General features: G+C 40.8%; 1 protein-coding gene across 1 annotated transcript in view; it reads left to right on the top strand.

The window, feature by feature from the left end:
* The first annotated feature begins 2,661 nt into the window (after positions 1–2,661).
* Positions 2,662–22,735, top strand: part of LOC115821844 (carcinoembryonic antigen-related cell adhesion molecule 5-like) — a 52,704-nt gene continuing 32,630 nt past the window's right edge. The window contains exons 1-2 of the mRNA XM_030785631.1: positions 2,662–2,752; positions 18,312–18,641. Of these exons, the coding sequence (XP_030641491.1) occupies positions 2,662–2,752; positions 18,312–18,641 (421 nt within the window). The remainder of the gene's footprint in view (positions 2,753–18,311; positions 18,642–22,735) is intronic.

Genomic DNA, 22,735 nt, shown 5'->3' with positions numbered 1-22,735 from the left:
ATTTGAATCAACTTCAGACTTCAACCAAATGCACTCTCAGCCGAGGATCACAACCACCAGACAGGGAGCCTCCACTCTTGGTTACAGTGGACTCAGCCTCCACATCAGCCTCAGTCTGTGCTACCTCCCGAGCCTCGGACCGCTCAGCTGCGGGAACATCTCCCACAGCTTGCGCAGATGCACCCAGCGCGAACACACCCTGCTCCACTAAACCTTCAAATACCAGCTTAAGAACTTTTTTCAAAACCTGCCTTCTAACCTCAATGCCAAAATGATCGGCCAACAATAGGAGGTCATCCTTGCGGCACAAATCCAGCCGGTCCACTGTGGGGTTCCTGAGGAACTCCTCCACACTAAATTGAGCCATTGCTCAAACCACAACACCGTCCACAATGCACAAATGCACATAATGCGCAGATCCGAAAAACAAAAATCCAAACATGGGTTGGGAAAAAAAGAGAAACCAGGAAAACTATCCCGGACGAGCCCCCAATTTATATTACATCCCAGGTGTGATATGATGTCTAGGGCTATGTAGAGGGGACATAGCATAAAGGGATCCCACCATTTGTGTTGGTTTGGGTCGGTGTGATGGTGAGGGAAAACATGGACACGGGGAATCAATGTACAGAAAAGTGCACAATGTTTTAATTGTATTTATAGGGTGGGGGGGGGGCAAACAATAACAATAACATTCACAAATATATATACAAAACTATTTACAGTACAAATACACACAGGAATGGTGAGAGGACGACAGACGGTGCCAAAGGAAAGAAACAAGCAAAACAAAAACCACTCTAAATACCTACATGAAAAAAAAACACGCTAAACTACAAAACAAAAAGGTGGCAGAGCCAAAGGAAACCTGACTACAGTAGCGATCTAATGAATAGTGGCACCCGCCTCTAACCTATCCCTATACACAGTGAAACATTACAGCGGGGATCCCCTACCTTACCTGTCCTTCTCCCCACGATCCACAAACGAAGACAGTAACAAAAATACAAAGTCAAACACAGAACAACAAATTTGATGAATAGCAAAAACACGAAAGCACAGAGTCAAACAATGAGATCAAAATCTGAAACAGAACAGATACAGCTACTTTAAATTTAGGTGGCCCGTGTCGGGTTGGCAGAGGTGAAAGGGACACTCCGCCCCTAGTTGGTCGTTTGGGACGAGAAGGTGGGGCGCAACACTAGTCCAGATGACGATTGGCAGCTGCTTCGCACCGCAGCTGGACACCTAGGAGAGTGGAGAAAGGAGAGGGGAAAAAAACAAGACACAGACAAAACAAGACACACACAAATAAAACGCACAGTGCGTCGCACGTAACGACTGGAAGTTTATAATTCTTTTAAAATTTGTCCCTTTTATTGACTAGAACACATACCATTAAAACCTTTGTACATACATGTAAATTAAGACATTAAACCTGACTCAATACCCATAGTTACCAATTCATATTAGGAGTTAGGTCAGAATGTGCCTAAATCTCAAAATACTTATTTAGAAAGTACTGGGCATGTTATGGGCATGTTATGTCAAAATTACTCCAAATCCTGAAACCCTAACACAACACGTTCTACCCATTCCACACACCCTAACATATTCTGTGAAAACGCAGCTGAGAATTCTTCACCTCATCTATATCCTGAGCAATGTTTCCTGATCGGTTAGATCAGAAGTTAATGGAGCCAGGTGTCATTGGTGAAGGGCAGACAGAGGGAACACGGAAACTAAAACGGCTAAAATATATGTGACCTTTAAACCAGGGAGTAAAGCATTAGTGTGTGTGCTCTGACAGAAGACACATTCCTTAGAACTGCAACAGGAAATTGTGTTTTTCTCTGTTTTAATATGTGATGTTAAACTTGACCTCCCTGTTTGGGGATGTGTCTGTACTTGATTATAACTGACTGACGATAGAAACCCTATGTACAGAACTCCATATATTTATCAAATCAGCAGCATATGGTTTTAATATGTGAAAAGTTAAAAACAATGTTTTAAGATCATGTATAATATATTAACTGAACAACAGTGTGACATTCAGTCTGCTTGCCAACAAGTATTTCAATGATTTTTTTTTAAATGGGCCTGTGCATACAGCTGTACCTCACAGTTTAAACACATTACATACAAGAAAATATTTAAAATGTTTCAAAAGAAAAAAAAAATGTTGAAATACCATGGATTTCTTGAACATACTTTCTGACTGACTGACAGACAGAAAGGTGCTGGGTCTTTATCTGATCTGGAAACAGGGGAGTTGCCTTTAAGAGTGTTTGTGCCCAGAGGGAGGAGATACTCCTTGAAGTTTGGATAGTGTTAATAAGGACTCAGTTTAAGTAAAATTTCATCTCTAACTGAGAAATCATCCTATAACAAGTGCCTCATCGTGCCGCTGTCATTGTGCACTTTCTTGAGATACCAGATATGGTTCCTTCTGTGTTATGAATTTGTTATGAGTATTAATTTACAATTTCCAAAAAATGTGTTTAATTTGTTATCCACTCATTACAAAATCGTGTAACCCAGTTATGGTTACAGGGTTTGTTCTTAGTTAATACACTAAGTTGTTTTGTAATGACACACAGTTTACTTTTTTCTTTTATTGTATAAGGTCAACACGTAAGAGTAGATATATGGACTGAAATGGTGGCATTGTCTGAGTTTGGTTCATCACAGGCTGCTACCCTCCTAGCTGATCTTCAGCTGGTCCTTAGAGAGCTGTCGTCCTGGTCGGGTATTTCAAGAAGCGGGTTTAGTGGAAACTCTGAGTTTGTTAACCCTGAGATGAGGGAAACTCAGGGTTTTCCGTTTCAGAAAGCGAGGTAACTCAAACTCTGGCTCATATTTTGATTTGACTGTTGTGGCCTGTAAAGCCCTTTGAGACTATAAACAGTGATATTGGGCTCTAAATAAACTTGAACTTGAACTTGAACTTGACTGAACCTGAAGCATCTGTCAAACATGGCATCTCGTTTCGTCGCTAACCCGACGTTTCGTCGCATAGCCTTATGTCGGGAGAGGTTTTTGAGACCCCGATTAGATGTATTATCATTCTCTGATGACTACATAATCGAGCTTTGCCGTTTTTCATCACAATCTATCATTTATCCGAACAACTGCGGCCTACATCCCTAATATTACACGCCGTGGACTTCTTGCTCTCAGATCGGAGCAAGTTCTTTGCTCTTCTTTTTTTGTTTTTTTGTTTTTTTGCGGACGGGAGTTTCCTTTATCACACTGGCGACGCCGAGTATATCGGGAAAGCAACTGTTTGTAGAGCCATAAGAAAGTGTCCCTTGTACTTAAACGGCTACTGCACATTTTCCTAGTGTCAGACCTCTAAGGACCATCAAAGAGGAATTACACAGGATTGCAGGTGACTGATGTAGAATCATTCAGTTAAAGGTAACGATATTTTAAATTATATCGTGTTCATGACATTCTGCTGCGACCTCAGACTGGGATCAGTCGTTAGTTTTTATGTTGCAGCGTTTCCCAGTGTCATGGGCTGCATCGATGGTACACAGATCCCTATCACTGCTCCTTCAGTTAATGAAGTTGACTATGTGAATAGGAAGTCTTTCCACAGCATTAATGTGCAGGTACACTGACTATTGTCTTACAATAACAAAGACTATACATCAAAATATACTGCAACTAATATTTCTCATTCTCTGCACTGTCAAGATCATATGTGATGCAGCGCATTTGATCACAAATGTCGAAGCCAGTGGCCCAGCTCTGTGCGTGATATACGAATGTATCATTAGTGTACCCTGAGCAACAGATTTGCACATGGTAAGTAAACCTTTGCACAAATACCATTCCTTGTCTCCTTCTTTTAACACCCTTAAAATGTATCCACTATATAATTACAGGAGAGTTTGATGGCCACCTGCTTGGTGACAGAGAGCACCCATGCCATCCCTCTCTGTTGAGCCCTTACCCTGACCCTGAGCTGGGCCCCCAACAACATTCCAGTGTGGCCCACTGCAGGACTAGAGCCCAGGTTGAGATGACAACAGGCATGCTCAAAGCCTGGCTCCAGCGTCTGCGTAAACTCAGGGTAACCCCAGAGACGGCATGTGACATTATTTTGCCATGTGTTGTTCTCCATAATAATATTGCCACAATTAGAGGAGAGCAGCACCCTGCCACACAAATGAACCACCCTGAGGAAGACAGTCCCATCCACCCTGCAGATGTCCTGGATGGAGGAGCCATCCGAGAGAATTTGCCAAAAACATTTCACAGATTAAGATACCACCACCCCCCGCAGTCAAATAAAGAAAAATCAGTCACATTTTATTTGGTCTTCTTTGTTTCCTACAAATGCAACAATTACTATATTTAGATTGTTCCAACAATTAACAATTCACCTGTGACCACGCACCCACCTCTAACTGCTGTTCCAGTAATTGAATTTCAAGATAGGCCATTTAATCTGCCACTGCGAGTGCATCATTTCTCAGTCAGTTTTAGCCATTTTCCTCTTTAATTCATAACTGAGAAAACATAAGGATGACATTAAATTCTACAGATCTACATGCAGAATTAACCTGGCATTTATTGAACATCTCACTGTGTCAGTCTGTGCTGTGGAGGTTGATGGACTCTCCTCCTGGTAATGCCCAGTCATGCTCTGTTAAAAAGGATAAGAACATGTCATCCCTTCAATGTGCATTTTAAACTCAAAATTCCGCACAAGAATGTAAAAACATTTTAATAGGGAGAGAAATATCAGTAGCTACCATACATAATATTAATGTAAACCACAGTAGGCCTTTCTGAATCCCTCTCTGTGGCAGCAGACAACGTGTCTTCATTATCATCCAGTGATGAAGAGCATTCTGTTTCAGTATACTTTAAACTACTATAATTGGCAAAATCTCTGGGAGTATTTACAGTCCAAATGTTAATCTGCTAAGCAGGATATTAGGTGAGAGGACATTTGTGTGTCTTAAAACAGCATTCTGTTGGGGGTTAAAGCTACTCCAAGTTGAAATAGCCACTGAATGACATTTACTTGGTTTAATATGTCAAATATGATTAAAACCAAAATGAGGTACAATCATGAGCCTATAGGCCTAAGCAAAATGTGTATTACCTGTTTGAACTATGTTTTTATATTTCATTTTCAGCGGCTACCAAGTGCGCTTTGTGGCCGTAGGATTACTCCTAAAAGAAAACAGAATTTTATTCAATTACATTCCACCACTTCCACCTGTAATATTAAAAGAAAGTGTGCTTACATGCTAAATGAAGAGACTTCAGCAATTCTCTCCCACGCCAACTGTCTCACCTTTGCCGATGCAGGTGGGAACCGAACCAAACACCTTTTTGTTGTGAGGCGACAGTGCTACCCGCTGCGTCACCGTGCCGCCCCAAATTTTGCTCATACTCACCATAAATACGTATGAGAATTTCTAACTGCAGCGGGGTGAAGTAAAACGACTTTTGTTTTCGCCGGTTGCCATGGTGAATCGTAGTATCGGAGCTCCATTGATGATGGCTTTTTAGAATTGTCAGGCACGCGCTTAACTCGGAGTTAACATACTCAGAGTCGATCGAGCTAGCTCAGATCAGCTTTTCTGGAACCGAAAGCTCAGAGTTTCCCATCTCAGGGTTCATCAACTCAGAGTTCAGAATTAAACTCAGAGTTTGTTAAACCCGCTTCTTGAAATACCCCCCTGATCTGTCCATAGTGGTAATTTACTCTTATCTGTCTATGGCCAAATGGTCTGGATGCTGCTATGATCAGTCTTTGTTGTGCATGAGGATGGTGCTATGGTCAGTCTTTACTGTGTATGAGGATGGTGCTATGGTCAGTCTTTGTTGTGCATAAGGACGGTGCTATGGTCAGTCTTTGTTGTGCATAAGGACGGTGCTATGGTCAGTCTTTGTTGTGCATGAGGATGGTGCTATGATCAGTCTTTGTTGTGCATAAGGACGGTGCTTAGTTTTTAAGAAAACTAAGTTTTATGAACTGTCTGAACCCCACCACCACCAGCACCCCTTTAACTAGGGGACACTGAACAATCAGAAACTGAAAAAAAAATGTTATATAAATCAAAATATTTTGTTTTGTATTGGACATAGAAACTATTTACAGTAAAGATATATATACATATATATATATATATAGGGCTATAAGCATCCCTCGGTTGGTGGGAATAATCTTACATTCAAATGATGCTGCGTTACCGATTCTTGATGAGTTAAGCGTTACTGCAGTTCTCTAGGGAAATGTGAATAAGTATTTTTCAACAGTAATTTGTACCAAGGGTGGCATGGCAGCAGAGTGAGTAGTGCTGTTGCCTCACAGCAAAAAGGGCCTGATTCGGGGGGCAACTACAGAATCTTCGTCAGCATGTTAACAATATTCATTCGTCAGGTAAGATTCAACATTTTGCTGGCTCTAGAGGCACACAATCATGCCACTGTATTCATATCTTCCTCAGGTAGTGCTGAATCAGAATCGGCCATTCCACTACACAAAATAATTCCTATTTCTGTCCAGCAGAATAGGATAGAAACTCTTCTCTAAAAATCTTCTTTCTCCTTAATCCAACAGTTTTTGTGTTACTAGTATAGTTGTGTTTCCAATGTAGTTATATTTTGTTCCTTCATACACCAAAAACTCATCAGCATTCGTTCTGTTTTCAGACAGAGCAATCTGAATATGTGCATGAAGTGAAAGCAAATATTGGAAAATGTAATGAAATTTTAGTAGAAATACTGAAATATTTAATGCTTAATGAATTCACACAGAATTTCAAACTGAATTAGTTGCCATGACAGCCCAAGTCAATTTTCTCAGGAAGGTAACAATGGAACTGTTGCATCAACAGATACAATGAATGTATGTTTTGATGAAATGGTGGGAAAACAACAGAGCACAATAGCCATATATGCGATTCACCTTATGAGGGGGCCCATGTACAGCTGCCAACTCCGCTCAATGCGGTCATCTGAGCAAACCAGTCAAACCAGCTGTAATGCTTAGCAGCCAAAGGACCTGCAGAGCCTTTATAAAGATACAGACAAACTCTCTACCCAGACCTCTCTGCACACTGCTTAGGCAAGGGAGTAAATCACACCTGCACTATGCATAGTGCAGGAACGCGAATGATTTAACAAAAGTCCTTATCTTCCAAACATCCAAATATCTTCCACTTTGCCAAAGGGAGGCATTACAGTCAGATTGTTCAAAGACGCAGTTGATCACTGAAAGAGGTGAGGGCAGCGGGAAGCAGGTTAGCGAGCGCGGCAGTGGTGGAAGCATTAATGTGGCGACAGCTATGAACCACGATAGAGACTACAGGAGGAGAGGGGAGTGTGACCTGGAAGGTAATGAGAAAATGGTCAGATAAGGCGGTGGAATAGGAAGATGCAACCACATGAGAGACGGTTAGGCCGCGGGCTAGAATAAGATCTAAGGTGTTGCCATTGGAATGAGTGGGTTCGCAGACGTATTGGCTGAAGCCAAAAGTGTCTAAAATAAATGTAAATGCTTTATTAAGACAATCAGAGTTGTCATCGATGTGGATATTAAAATCCCCCATTATAAGGATTTTATCCACTGTATTTATTATAGAAATCGACTATAGGGCCCACTATTATGAGGAAAGATAAGGTAGTGAAGGAGTGCTTCATGGAGAACACCTCAAAGGAGGCAAAGTTTAGTACATTAAAGATGCTAGGAGAGAATTCACACAAACCCATCATGTCAAGCTTGAGCAAGGCACTTAACCCCAAAGCTCACCAAGGAAGGCCGCCCACTGCTCCTGCATCTGGTCTGTGTGTTCACTACTGGTGTGTTGCAGAGGACAAATTCACTGCTCACTGTTCACAGTGTTTGTGTGCAATCACAGAAACTAAACTTAACTAAAAACTTAATATCAATCTGAACATTTTCTGATAACACAGGAAGCACATGAAATTGATTATGATTACTGTGATTGTTGTAGGGTGTGTGTGTGTGTGTGTGTGCGTGCATGCGTGCATACATGCATATGTGTATGTGTATGTGTGTGTGTGTGTGTTATCCAGAATCACAAAATCATATTTATAAAGATGACCAAAATCCCACTTAAAGTGAGAAAGGGAGTGAATCTCTTCCTATGTTTAACTGTGTTAAACTGAGAGAGTGAGAGAATCTCTTCCTGTGTTTGACTGTGTTAAACTGAGAGAGTGAGTGAATCTCTTCCTGTGTTTGACTGTGTTAAACTGAGACAGTGAGTGAATCTCTTCCTGTGTTTGACTGTGTTAAAATGAGAGAGTGAGAGAATCTCTTCCTGTGTTTGACTGTGTTAAACTGAGAGAGTGAGTGAATCTCTTCCTGTGTTTGACTGTGTTAAACTGAGAGAGTGAGAGAATCTCTTCCTGTGTTTGACTGTGTTAAACTGAGACAGTGAGTGAATCTCTTCCTGTGTTTGACTGTGTTAAACTGAGAGAGTGAGTGAATCTCTTCCTGTGTTTGACTGTGTTAAACTGAGACAGTGAGTGAATCTCTTCCTGTGTTTGACTGTGTAAAACTGAGAGAGTGAGTGAATCCCTTCCTGTGTTTGACTGTGTTAAAGTGAGAGAGTGAGTGAATCTCTTCCTGTGTTTGACTGTGTTAAACTGAGACAGTGAGTGAATCTCTTCCTGTGTTTGACTGTGTTAAACTGAGACAGTGAGTGAATCTCTTCCTGTGTTTGACTGTGTTAAACTGAGACAGTGAGTGAATCTCTTCCTGTGTTTGACTGTGTTAAACTGAGACAGTGAGTGAATCTCTTCCTGTGTTTGACTGTGTTAAACTGAGACAGTGAGTGAATCTCTTCCTGTGTTTGACTGTGTTAAACTGAGAGAGTGAGTGAATCCCTTCCTGTGTTTGACTGTGTTAAAGTGAGAGAGTGAGTGAATCTCTTCCTGTGTTTGACTGTGTTAAAGTGAGAGAGTGAGTGAATCTCTTCCTGTGTTTGACTATGTTATACTGAGAGAGTGAGTGAATCTCTTCCTGTGTTTGGCTATGTTATACTGAGAGAGAGAGTTTTTGTCAACAATTGCCTCCAGTTTTCTTTTATCTATCATTGGATGTTCAGTGTCTTTCTATTATTGCTCATTTATATAAAAATGTGATTTTATCTTATATTCCCTATACGCGAAGCCACAAAACTATCAAAATAAGATTCATACATGTGAGAATGGCCTCGTAGTCACAGAATAAAAGTCAGAACCTAACAGAAGAGAACAGGATAGATGCTGGTTATGACGCTGTGTGATGGAAGATTATTGTCTGAACCCAGGTTTTAACCCAGGGATAAGTGTCCAAAACAGGGCCCAACGAGTCTTATAATTAAAACGACCCCCCCCCCCCCCCCCCCCCCCCCCGCCCCGTCCCCAAAAAAAGAGAAGAAGATTATAACAGCAAATGATGAAAAAATAAAGTCACAACTTAGTTATTAAACCAAAAGAACCTCACAAAACTACACTTTATTCCAGGTGCCTTAGACGATCATTCTCAGGAATGAGGTACTGGTGTAAGCAGGTGCTTTGCTTACATGGGATCACAAATTCCTCAAGGCTAGACTGTCCTGAGGGTTTTTAAGCCATAGGGGGAAACCATTCTTAATTTACCAAAAAATAATTGCTACATAATTAAACATGAGTTTGTAATTAATGTTTCATACAATTATAAACATATATTGTCGGGTGGCAATTGGAGGAGAGCCTTTAAACATTGCAACACATGGGCTCATAAAAGTTGTTGTACTTGTTTGTATATTTGAAATTGCATACACTCTCCCCTACCCCTCTCTTCTCACCTTTCCTTGACTTCTTTCTCTGATCACTCCCCTTCTCTGTCTCTGTCCCTGTCCCTTTGATCATGGCCCAAGCCACTGTGTTCAGAAACAATGCAAAAACTCAGGCGTCGCATGTAACAGACACCAGAGCTGATGACTCATCAATTGCGATGAATACCAGTTCACCTCAGTGATTGGTTCACGCTGTGAATGGAAATTGGACCATGTTGCAAGTCCACTAAACATTACCCCGCTTTTAGATTCCAAGGAGTGCCTCCTCCCTCTAAGCAGGTACACCCCCAAATGGACACCAGCAGATAAAAAATAAGGTTCCAGTTATAACCAAGTGATATTAGTATGAAGTTTAATATTGACAGTGACCAGAATTTATTTACAGAATTTATCTGTCTGGTACAACAATACCAGCGTATTTATTTCAAATGCCCCTTTATTTATTTACTTTATTTATTTTATTTATTTACTTCCAAACAATTCTGAAATCCCTCACGTTTATACATAACTGCTGATTTGTGTTTGTGATGTCACAGCAAAAGATTGCAATTACCTAAGCAACACTACAGCTGGCTGTACTACAGTTGTTGAAATATTTCATATTTCAAATATGGTGATCAGGATTAATTCATTTAATTAGTCCAAACAATTATTTTTTTATCCTTATGAAAAAAGGAATACATTATTTACATTTTTAAACAGGATGCAAATTATCTTTGCTTTGCTTTTTTTGTTCTTTTTACTTAAGACTTCCAGGCAATCTCTATTCCCTTAGGTAGATGTCAACCAGCCCAGAGAATCTTCACTCAGTAGGAGACATTTATTAAACCGCCTCCATAGTGTAATGCTCAAAAAAATACAAATTACAGTATGAAACACATCCAGTCTGGTGTAACCAATTCAGAACTGTTATCCACTCTGTGGTGTGATAGACACACTATGTGGAAACTGAAATGACTAAAATAAACAGGACCTTTGAACCAGGAACCCACTCAGGAAAATGTATTCTTTAGAACGATAAACATTCATGTCAGCTGTAACAGGAAACTGTTTTTCTGTGTTCTCCACTCTGATGTTAAACTTTAGTTTTTTGTTCATATTTATGTGTCTGTATCTGTTCAAACAGACAGATATCAGAAACACTGTGTACACAGCTACATATACTAACCAAATCCATGTCTTCTCTGAAAGAAAAGTTAAAAAGAAACATTATATTTAACATAATTAAGAAACTTAAAATTAAAACAATAATACCACCACATTCAACACTTCTAAGAACCAAGGAATTTCAGTGTTTTGATCAAATAAAATGCCTCTGGGCTTGTCTTTCAGCACCCTGTGTGTTTTTCCCCTTCACATTTCCTCTTAAACAGTTTAATCATTTACAATCACTGACTGAAATCAACACACAGGTTGAGTCATAAAAACTCTGACCCAGTTCCAGCTCTGTTTGGTTTTATGACCCAGTCTCAGGCACAGGTCAAAGTCAAAGGGGACTGAAACATTAATATTTATTCAGTGCTTCATAAAGAGTAGTTTCCTTCTCCCTAAACTGTTATGGTCATTTAACTTAAATTAAAACTTAATGGGGGGGGGGGGAGTAATTCATGAGAAATGTAACTATAAATGAATTAATTGTTAAGTAATAATGAAGACTACATCAGCTTTTCTGTCTATCTGTGTGACACTGACTGACTGTAGCTGAAACCCTGTAGATGTAACCGCCTGTCTTCCCTCTGTTGGGTGTGTTGACCAGGGTCAGTTTCCCTCTCACTGTTCCTCATTACTGTTGGTTAATGGTCCTGATGCAGTCACAGATAAGTTAACACTGTGTGATGTGTACATGTCATTTGTAAACATCTGCATGTCTGATGGTGAGACTGTCACACATTTATAAATGTTTATACTCACATTAGACTCATATGGGTGTTATAATGAAATATCATGTGTTTTATTAAATGGTACAGTGAGAATACACTGACTCATCTTCAGGTGAATGGGATGAGGAGCTCAGACACCCGGGAGGAGCTCAGAGTAGAGCCGTCAGTTGTCAGCCCATCAGTTGTCCTCTTTTTCTCTAAATCTTTGTAGATTGTCAAAAAATCTTAAGTCTAAAACATTGAATCAGCATCTCTTATACCACATGACTGACCTGAGTTATATTTCAGCGTCATCTGTGGGCAGATATTTCTTGATATCTGGAAGATTCGTGCAGTGGAAATCATAGCAGAAAATCTGATTGTTTGATGAGTTTTGTCCACTGAGGGGTGCTGTTGTATTGAAGTTCATTCACATTGTGTTTAGCTTAGAAATTTCACAATTTTTTATCTGTTAGGTTCTTATCTTTTGAGAAGTCAGTGAATGTGCATTTGATTCTGTCTGCAGATTGTGATATCTGAGTTTCTTTATGTTTCGTGTTGTCTGTGTCATGTAACCTCTGTCCTTATAGTCTGGAAACAATGTGAAGCATATGAAGACACTCTGTCCTTTAAAAAGTCTTTTCATGTTTCAGTCAAGTCAAGATGAGGCATGACACAGAGATGAAATAGCTTTTTACTGATGCTGATTATTTAAAAAAAAAAAACAAGAACAGTACCCAGTTGTGTGTTAATTCAGATCCATGTATGGGTATTTTTCCTTATGGTCTTGAGTTCCCCAGTTCAGTGTTTTTAGTAAGAGCTGTAACTAAATTGTCCTGTTCTATATTCACTGACTGGTAAAACGAGACAGTGACTTTAGAGACTCCACAGATAAAGAGAGACGGAGAGATTAAATCCACATCTGCTACATGTTTAAATTTACAATTCTGTTGTCGTAAGACATGAACTGACCGAAGGCAGAGTCTTCTAATAAAACACAGATTGTGTTTCAGATTCTGAGGGCCTTTATTTTCATTACAGGTGTGTGTGTCACCCAAACCCACGAATCAGGACCTGAGATTACTGTAGTGAATGTGATGGTGGTGGTTTAGATGATCACGTGAGAAAGAGCATCTCTATGAGTAAATGCAAACAACTCAAAACTGAAGTCAAAACAAACAAACCCACCATCATGTATTCCAGAAAGCAGGTTTAACAAATTCTGAGTCTAATCCTGAACCCTGAGTTGATGAACGCTGAGATGGGAAACTCTGAGTTTTCGGTTCCAGAAAAGCTGATCTGAGTCGGTTCAGTCAACTCTGAGTAAGTTCACACTGACACAGACACAGGCTACTTCAACAACATATGATGCAGTCTCCTTAGTCTAAAAAAAACCCCAAACCTATCGATCTCTGAATTAGCATTCAGTAGAATGTCTGAACCCACTGAAAAAATTGGAAGCTCTCGCAAACCAAATTATCATTCCGGAAAACTTAAGAATCAAACGTTACTCCAAGGATCTGTAATGCCATTTGTTCTTTACTTTTCCAGAATAATAATTTGGTTTGCAAGAGCTTTTGTAAGGCTCCAGCTCTTCAGCTCCAGTGTCTGTGTTTTGACAGTTTTGATTAGATCGAATCAGAAGTTGCGAAATGGCAATATAGCCTAGCACATGCTATGATATCCTGGTAACGCCACTGCCTTTAGGCTTTCTCTCTCTCTCTCTCTGTCTCAAACTGCAGGAGAATGGTGCATTCAGCTGCCAGAATTAAGAAAATCTTCCCCCGGGGAGGATGCCCCCAGACCCCCTACATACAGGTCTGGGTTTATCCTGTTTTCTTGCCCCCCCACTTTGAAACTCGTTCCGGCGCCACTGTGGGTGCATGGTCACAGGGGAATTGTTAATTGTTGGTAGAGTCTAAATATAGTAATTGTTGCATTTGTATTTGTAGGAAATAAAGAAGACCAAATAAAATGTGACTGATTTTTCTTTATTTGACTGCTGGGGGTGGTGGTATCTTAATCTGTGAAATGATTTTGGCAAATTATGTCTCTGACGGCTCCTCCATCCAGGACATCTGCAGGGTGGATGGGACTGTCTTCCTCAGGGTCGTTCATTTGTGTGGCAGGGAGCTGCTCTCCTCTAATTGTGGCAATATTATTATGGAGAACAACACATGGCAAAATAATGTCACACGCTGTCTCTGGGGTTACTCTGACTTTACGCAGACGCTGGAGCCGGGCTTTGAGTATGCCTACTGTCATCTCAACCCGGGCTCTAGTCCTGCAGTGGGCCACACCAGAACGTTGTGGGGAATGGTATTTGTGCAAAGCTTTACTTACCATTTGCAAATCGGTTGCTCAGGGTACACTAATGATACATTTGTGAATCATGCACAGAGCTGGGCCACTGGCTTCAACATTTGTGATCAAGTGCACTGCATCACATAAGATCTTGACAGTGCAAAGAATGAGAGATATTAGTTGTAGTATATTGTGATGTGTAATCTTTGTTACTGTAAGACAGTTGGCAAAAAAAAATGAAGAGCAACGCAAAGAATTTGCTCTGATCTCAGAGTGAGCCCGCGGTGTCTAATATTAGAGATGTAAGGCCAGAGAATGTTGTTCAGATAAATGATAGACTGTGAAGAAAAGAGTAACGCTCGATCAGGCAGTCATCAGGGAATGATAGTACATCTAATCAGGGTTTCAAAGTCAAGTTTCACGTTTATTTAAATAAACGTGAAACTTGGAATCAAAATCCTTTCCCGACGTAAGGCTATGCAAATTAATTCGGCTTCAGCGTCGATCAGGTCAGCGAGGAAAGGGACACGCCATGTTTGACAGCTGCTTCTGGTTCAGCAGGAGGGAGGAGACAGGGATAACCTCAGGGTTACGTTCACAGAGTCAGTTACCATGGTAACTGAGCCAGAGTTTGAGTTACCTCTTGTGGGGGTGACTGCCAGGTCAGGACCAGGTGTGGAGTCTCATTGCCACACTATTTGCTTCTCTTCTGATGCTACATCTGCAATGAATTCTAAGCTTCGGAAAAGCAATTGAAGTCTTGAGGAATCTCATGCAGTATAACTTTATTGCAACCACTTAAGAGCAGCACCATGTAACCTTGAATGTCCAACCATCAGCACTTTCTGGACAGAGACAAACGCAAATTATCTTTTTATTCCTCCATTTTCAGATCACATGTTTATAAAATAACTTCACACATTTACTTTGACATAAATGACTATATAGTTATGAATCCTTAATACAAAATGATTATGTTGATTAACTCACACGAAAATAGCTACAGTGTTTTTTCTTAGACCAAGAAACATTTTTCCTCCAACACTCTCTTTCAGGAACAGAAAACCCAGTTTCCCGCATCTCAGGGTTAACAAACTCAGAGTGTTCACTAAACCCGCTTTCTGGAACACCCCCTGGAAAGGGTTTGACCGATTTGAAGTTTTCCGCTATCCGTACATCATAAGCTATAAGGAGGCGTGAAAGAACCGGTCGTGTATTTCATAGTGAGCCAAGAGATACTGAGACACAGAATATAACGAGTGGAAAGAGGCGATCGCGAGTGTGGGAACATTTCGACCTGTTAGCCCCCAATAAATATAATTTTTCTTTGGATTTGGACTTTTGAAATAAATAAAAATAGTTGTTGTTGACTATTGGTTTTGTACATCATGACAAATTTCATGCTAAATGAAGAATAGGATGCACATAATGTTTGTGTGATAACATGCCTTCCATTAATAGGTAAAATATTATACTTTTTGTATCATCAGTGGATGTGGAATGTACCCCCTAACCCTAACCCTAACCCTAACCCAATTTATAGAATGACTCATGGTTATATACCAGTCACAGGAATAGTCACAAGGGGTAAGTGTAATTATAAATAGTCATCTCAAGTATCAGTTGTAGCTTAAACTGTCTTCATACTGTTTAAGGGCAACACCTTCAAAGATTATTTTATTGTACGAAATTAAGACAGATAGCAACATGTACATTTCTTGAAGCACTTGTGACCAGTGATTACTAGAAGATCAGACTGAACACACATAGCCTTCTTAGGGTTTTAGTGTAGCCTCCATATTGTATTGAAACTGAAATCATTGAGGTGTTGGGTGCATGCTTCCTCCACAGTCTCCAGTTCATGGCTGCTATAATTTCTGCAAACCACCAGGTGTCACTGTCCTGTCTGAAGCTGCCTTGAAATTTTGTCAGGAGCTGCTACGATGTGATGCAGACATAGTCTCATGGACCTTGAAGTTTGTTGAGATGATTCCACTAAAAAGAACTGCATGAACGCAAAGGAAACTTTATTTAATTGTCTGTATTTCATACAAGTATTAGAGTGACCAGTTAATAAGTTTGACAGAAATGTTCAGTTTGTTAATGTCAGTATGTTTCTCTTCAGTAAGTAAATAAAACAGTTACATTAAAACATTGATTTACTCATGTAATAATATATGTGTTTTAATGTAAGGTTTTAATTCTCTCCAGTATTCTCTGATTGTTACTGTATTGTGGAGTATTAGACTTCTCCACAGTACAAAGGTCTGATGTGAGAGAATGAGGAAGTGAATGACTGTTATTGAGAGAGTTTTACCCTGTGGTTTAACACTGAGTCTGTGAGAGTTTATGAGTTTGGTGAAAACCTCACAGAGAGCAGACAGAGGAGAACAGACCAAATGGAGCCCACTGCAGTGTCCTCCCTGATCATAGTCCTGTTAACAGGTAAAAACATCTCATCCTTTATGAAAATAAATCATCATGTTAGGCCATAGACCAGTTCATAGAGCATTTCTTTACTGCGTTAGAATTGTTCTAATGGAATATAATGGGATATATGACACTGGATCCTAGTGTCCCTGTTCTAGTTTAGAAAGATGTTTGACTAGTGTATCCTAGTGTCTGCTGCAGTGTGTCAAATGTGCAGTGTGTGTTTTGTGTTGTGTCCTTTTGTGTGTGTGTGTGTGTGTGTGTGTGTGTGTGTGTGTGTGTGTGTGTGTGTGTGTGTGTGTGTGTGTGTGTGTGTGTCTGTGTTTCATTCCTCTACTGCAGTCCCTTTACTGGTCTCTTGATGCAGGAATCTCTATGTTAAACCTCATAGACATTCAGGGCTTTGTTTTGTTACTTGATTATTGTTGAACAGTAAGCGTATTATTAATTAAGTAAGTGCATCATTAGTTTACATTAAATAATGTGGTGCAGCACAGAGAAAGATAATTTGGTAACACTTTATTTTAAGGTTGACATGTTAGCCATTAACACATGACTAATAAATGCCTGTATTAGTGTCCAATAAGTTAAGTGTTAAGCATCATTAATAATTTATTAAGGATGTATTCATCAGTTTCTTATCATTGACGAATAAGCCCTTTATTCTTGATATATCCTTAATAACAGACTAATAGGTCTCAATCTCAACTTACTGATACATAGTAAGTAGACCATTTATAGGCTCCTAATATACTGTCTGTGTAGTGGTAAAAACAGGTTAAGTTTTGTTCCTTTGTTTCCTCTGTTCTATGAAACTTTCCCCACTTCTATCTGCTTCATCGGAAAACGGGTGCATTTATATGACGCGTGTTATAGTCAAAATAAAGATGCGTTATTGTTGTTCCTTTGTTTAATTTATTTGAAAAATAGAGTGAACACAAAACTGCAAAAATAAACTTAAAGTCCAACCAAAAGTTTACTGATTCCATTAGGTTATGAAACACGGTCAAAGACCGTTTCCGCTCATGTCTTCTGCCCGGCCCGCGTCACCGCACCATCTTAAATACATTTTATTCCCACTCCTGTAGTGGGAACGACTAATGAAATAATAAATGTACACTAAACAATAAACAATAAAAGCAAGATAAAGTCCATTACAATTTCAGCTTAAATGTAGAATAGAATAAATAAATGTCATAATATTAAGTAATGGCTCCTACTGTCTGAATTTGTTACTTATAGTGCCAGAGTAAGTGTAAAACAAGTATTCATATTGACAAACTATTTCATTGAGCTGCTGTGGGCTACAGCCCTTTACATCCAGGAGATGGGTTCCCTGTTCTAAAATGGAAACTGGTTCAATGACAACAAGCACAGCACTATCATTAACGCCTATGAATGATGTCATTATTGATCCAGCACAGGTTCCCTATTCTAAAGTCAGGGTTTACCTCCCCCTAACAAGAATGACATGATGAAAACTCATAGGCAATAGACATTAATAAATAGCCAATATCTCAGTATTACCTAAGAACAGGTTCCCTGTTCTAAAGTAAAGGTTGTTTTCTAATTACAGTAATACAAAGATCAAATCAGTTATGGGAAATTCTGAAATGTTTAATACAAAATGTTAACAAGACAGTTTTTGATAACATTCATGTGTTCATACTTTCACTATGAATACTTCTTTTACCCTTATGTATTTGTATTGTTATATATTAATGAAACATCTATTAAGTTAAAAATCTTGCGTTTGAGTGAAAGTCCATCTAAAAGAAGAGAAGGTAAAGGTTATTATGAGATCATCTGTGAAAAGGATGACGTTTTAATTTAATCTGGTGTGAAATGTGAGGGGGTGATTATCTATAACTCCCTGTCTCCACTGTGTGTGTTTCCTCAGGACTGTGTCAGGGTCAGGGTGGGCTGTTACCTCCTGGACCTGTGTATGGAGCAGTGGGAGACAAAGTTCTGTTCAACACCACCATCACTCCATCATCAACACCACTCCTGTCAGTGTCCTGGACTTTTAATGGTGTTCATAACGTCATCAGATATGACTCCTCTGGTAACACTACAGATCCTGTCTACAGAGACAGAGTCACTCTGAACATTTACACTGGAACTCTGGAACTGAGAGATTTGACCCTGGATGATTCTGGAACTTACCAACTGGCTATAACAACTGCTGAAGGAATGGCACAACAAGACCAGACTACTCTTAATGTGTTTGGTGAGTTTACTGATTTTTAACACAAGATCTTGTTGAGTCCAGTTCTGTTTAGCCTGGATAAAAGTGGTTGGACTCTTGTAGAGTAGCAGTTTGTCAGAAAAAGCAGTTTTACAGGTCAATTACAGTACAGAGGTTCTAGTATCCTGTGGGGCTGCTGTCTGTCTAAGGACCGGTTTTTGGGTCCAGCACTGGGGACCAGAAGAACCACACACTTTTCAGAACCCAGTACCAGTACCAGTACCAACAGGATGTATTACTGATGGATCAGGTTTGATCAGAGATGTTGATAGTGACTGATGTATTATTGATGGATCAGGTTTGATCACAGATGTTGATAGTGACTGATGTATTACTGATGAATAAGGTTTGATCAGAGATGTTCACAGTGACTGATGTATTACTGATGGATCAGGTTGATCAGAGATGTTGATAGTGACTGATGTATTACTGATGGATCAGGTTTGATCAGAGATGTTGATAGTGACTGATGTATTACTGATGGGTCAGGTTTGATCAGAGATGTTCACAGTGACTGATGTATTACTGATGGATCAGGTTGATCAGAGATGTTGATAGTGACTGATGTATTACTGATGAATCAGGTTTGATCAGAGATGTTCACAGTGACTGATGTATTACTGATGGATCAGGTTGATCAGAGATGTTGATAGTGACTGATGTATTACTGATGGGTCAGGTTTGATCACAGATGTTCATAGTGACTGATGTATTACTGATTGATCAGGTTTGATCAGAGATGTTCATAGTGACTTATGTATTACTGATGGATCAGGTTGGATCAGAGATGTTGATAGTGACTGATGTATTACTGATGGATCAGGTTTGATCAGAGATGATCATAGTGACTGATGTATTACTGATGGATCAGGTTGGATCAGAGATGTTCATTGTGCTGTTACAGTTGTAACAAGGTCTCTTTTTTGTCTCTTTAGCACCTCCTAGTGGTGTAGTTTGGTAACACTTAGAAATAAATGCATAGTGATGTCACAGGAAGTCAGATCCAGGAAGTAAGGATGACGAGGAAGTTTGTTCAATCACTACAGTGTGACATGTTGATGAATGTTCTGACAGATCCACTCATATCTGCTCTCATCCTCCATCTTTCGTGGCATTGTCTGTATGTATATTGTTTATGTCATACTTACCTATGCATTTTTGTTCATATTTTTTAACACTTGTGAAGTTTGTGTAATGTTGCAGCAGATAACTAGCAAATGTACCAAGTGATTAGCGAAAGTTCTTCAGACCATTAATATTGAGTTTCATCTTTATTGTAGTTTCACACTTTCTACATTAATAAACCTGTGGACGACAAAACAGCTGTCTTCAGAGTGTTAATGGAAGAAAGGTGTTGACACTTGCTGTCAGTTCCCCTTCTCATGCGCTCAAGGAGGGAAAGACAGTACAGTGAAAAGACAGCACTCTACAGACGAGGTAACGAGTTCATGTGGTTACGACAATTATCATCACACATTAATATCTTCAGCAGCTCAACTACTGTAAAATCCACTCACCTGGATCATGGAGACAAACTCATCTGCTCCAAAGACAAGGTCTTATGCCTCTGGCTTCTCAGCGCGTTCTGGGGGATCAGCAACGAGTACAGCTGCTGCGATGGCTAGGGCCAAAGCTGAGGCAGCCAAAGCACGCTTGATGTTTGCTGAGAAGGAGATGAGACTGAAGGTAGAGAAAGCTCACCTGGAGGCCTCGATGGAGATGCTGACTCTAGAAAAGGAAACTGCCGCAGCAGTAGCAGAGGCCGAGGCCCTGGAGGCAGCAACAGATGCCAGTGAGAAAAAAGGCAGCTGTAATCTTTCATTCATGTCGTCACCGCTCGACCCCGCTCAGCGCACGAGAGATTACGTGAAGGAGCAAAGTAAAGAATGTAAGGACAGACAGTTAGCACATGGGGAGGACCCATCCTTTCGAGACGAGACTAAGCGGTCACATGCAGAGCCATGTACACCCCACTCTGCACACACCCCACGTCTCAGTACAGAGAGAGCTGTTCCCCCTGCTGTTCATACTAACGTCCACGATACTCACACCCATGTTCCAGGTGAATGTAAGTCTCGGGACCATTTTCTCACTCCAGATGTGGGTCATGCTCCGGCTCGACATGGCAGGCACCCTCACGGAGTAACCTTTGACAACGATGATGATGATAATGACGATGATGGACGGCTACCACCGCCTCCACACAGCCGTGCAGCACGCCATCCTCCCTACAGCAGCAGCCACGCTATGTCTCCTCAGCCTCATGGTTATGCTCTGCGGCCCACTCATGCTGATGATTCTCACATGGTGGATTTCGTCAGATTTCTTGCACGACGTGAGCTTGTCACAACTGGCCTGCTTCAATTTAATGACCAACCAGAGAGCTACAGAGCTTGGTGTCGTTCCTTCCAGAATGCAGTAAGAGGCCTAGATTTGTCACACAACGAAGAAATGGATCTTCTCGTTAAATGGCTGGGAAAAGAGTCAGCTGAGCACGCCATGCGCATCAGATCTGTCCACATAAACCAACCAAAGAGAGGACTGGAGATGATTTGGAATAGGCTGGATGAGTGTTATGGCTCAGCTGAAGTAATCGAGAAAGCTTTGTTCCAGGCACTAGATGACTTCCCCAAAATCAGCAACAAAGATTTCTCCAAACTTAGAGAGCTCAGTGATCTAGTGATGGAGGTGGAGGCTGCCAAGGCAGAGGGAGATCTTCATGGCCTCTTATACCTGGACACAGCCAGAGGTGTAAACCCCATTGTTCAAAAATTACCGCATGGCCTCCAGGAGAAGTGGCTATATCACGGATCCAATTACAAACAACAATACCAGGTAGCATTCCCCCCTTCTCGGTCTTTGCCGACTTCCTCCACCATCAAGCACGGATCCGGAATGATCCCTGTTTCAACTTTGCAACCCAAGCAGACACCAGCAAGTCAGAAAAGCCTCCATGGAAAACCAGCAGGTTAAGAGAGGTCTCTGTTCACAAAACAGAAGTTTCCACGGGTGCCCATTCAGAACAAGATAGACACAGAGAGAGAGCAGATGATCCTGATAAGAGATGTCCTATCCACAAAAAGCCACACTCTCTTCAAAGGTGTCGTGCATTCCGTGAGAAACCCATAGAGGAACGGAAGAACTTCTTCAGAGAGAATGGCATTTGCTTTAAGTGTTGTACCTCTACATCACACACTGCCAGAGAGTGCCAATGCAGTATCAAGTGCACTGAATGTGACAGCGACAGACACACTTCTGCTCTACATCCAGGACCAGCGCCTTGGGTCAAAGAAACTAGACCCTCTTCAGGGCATGGCGGGGAGCCACACCCCACACCATCCACGGAGGTCACTACTCAGTGCACACAGGTCTGTGGAGGAGATCTCACTGATCGATCTTGTTCGAAGATTTGTTTGGCCAAGGTCTACCCTGGGGGACACCGTGACAAAGCAGTGAAAGTGTATGTGATCCTTGATGAACAGAGCAATAGATCCTTGGCTCGTTCTGAATTCTTTGACATCTTCAAAGTTCAAGGTCCCACTGCATCTTACTCCCTAAAGACCTGTTCAGGTGTGACGGAGAACATGGGTAGAACAGCCTCCGGCTTTTACATAGAGTCACTGGATGGGAAAACAGTTCAATCTCTACCAAGTCTGCTGGAGTGTAATGAGATACCAGATAATAGAACAGAGATTCCAACGCCCAGTGCTGCCCTTCACCATCCACATCTGAAACCAGTCGCTCACCTCATTCCAGAGCTAGAGCCCAACACTCCGATCATGTTCCTGCTTGGTCGCGATGTCATTAGACTCCACAAGGTCCACAAACATGTCAATGGTCCTCCTGAGGCTCCCTATGCCCAGAAACTTGGTCTGGGATGGGTGATCGTGGGCAATGTCTGTTTAGGCAGTGCTCACAAGCCAGTCAATGTGAACACGCTCTTCACTAATGCCTTAGAACGAGATCGTCCAACCATCTTTGAGCCATGTCCCAGTGTTCTACACGTGAAAGAGAGATTCGGCTCTAAACAGTCAGATCTCTCCGTTGCACACTCCAGAGAAACACTTACCTGTAAT

This window comes from Chanos chanos, chromosome 9 (assembly GCF_902362185.1).
Source record: "Chanos chanos chromosome 9, fChaCha1.1, whole genome shotgun sequence".
Classification (NCBI taxonomy): Eukaryota; Metazoa; Chordata; class Actinopteri; order Gonorynchiformes; family Chanidae; genus Chanos; species Chanos chanos.
The sequence above is the reverse complement of the archived record's forward strand: the minus strand, read 5'-3'. Positions and strand labels throughout refer to the sequence as shown.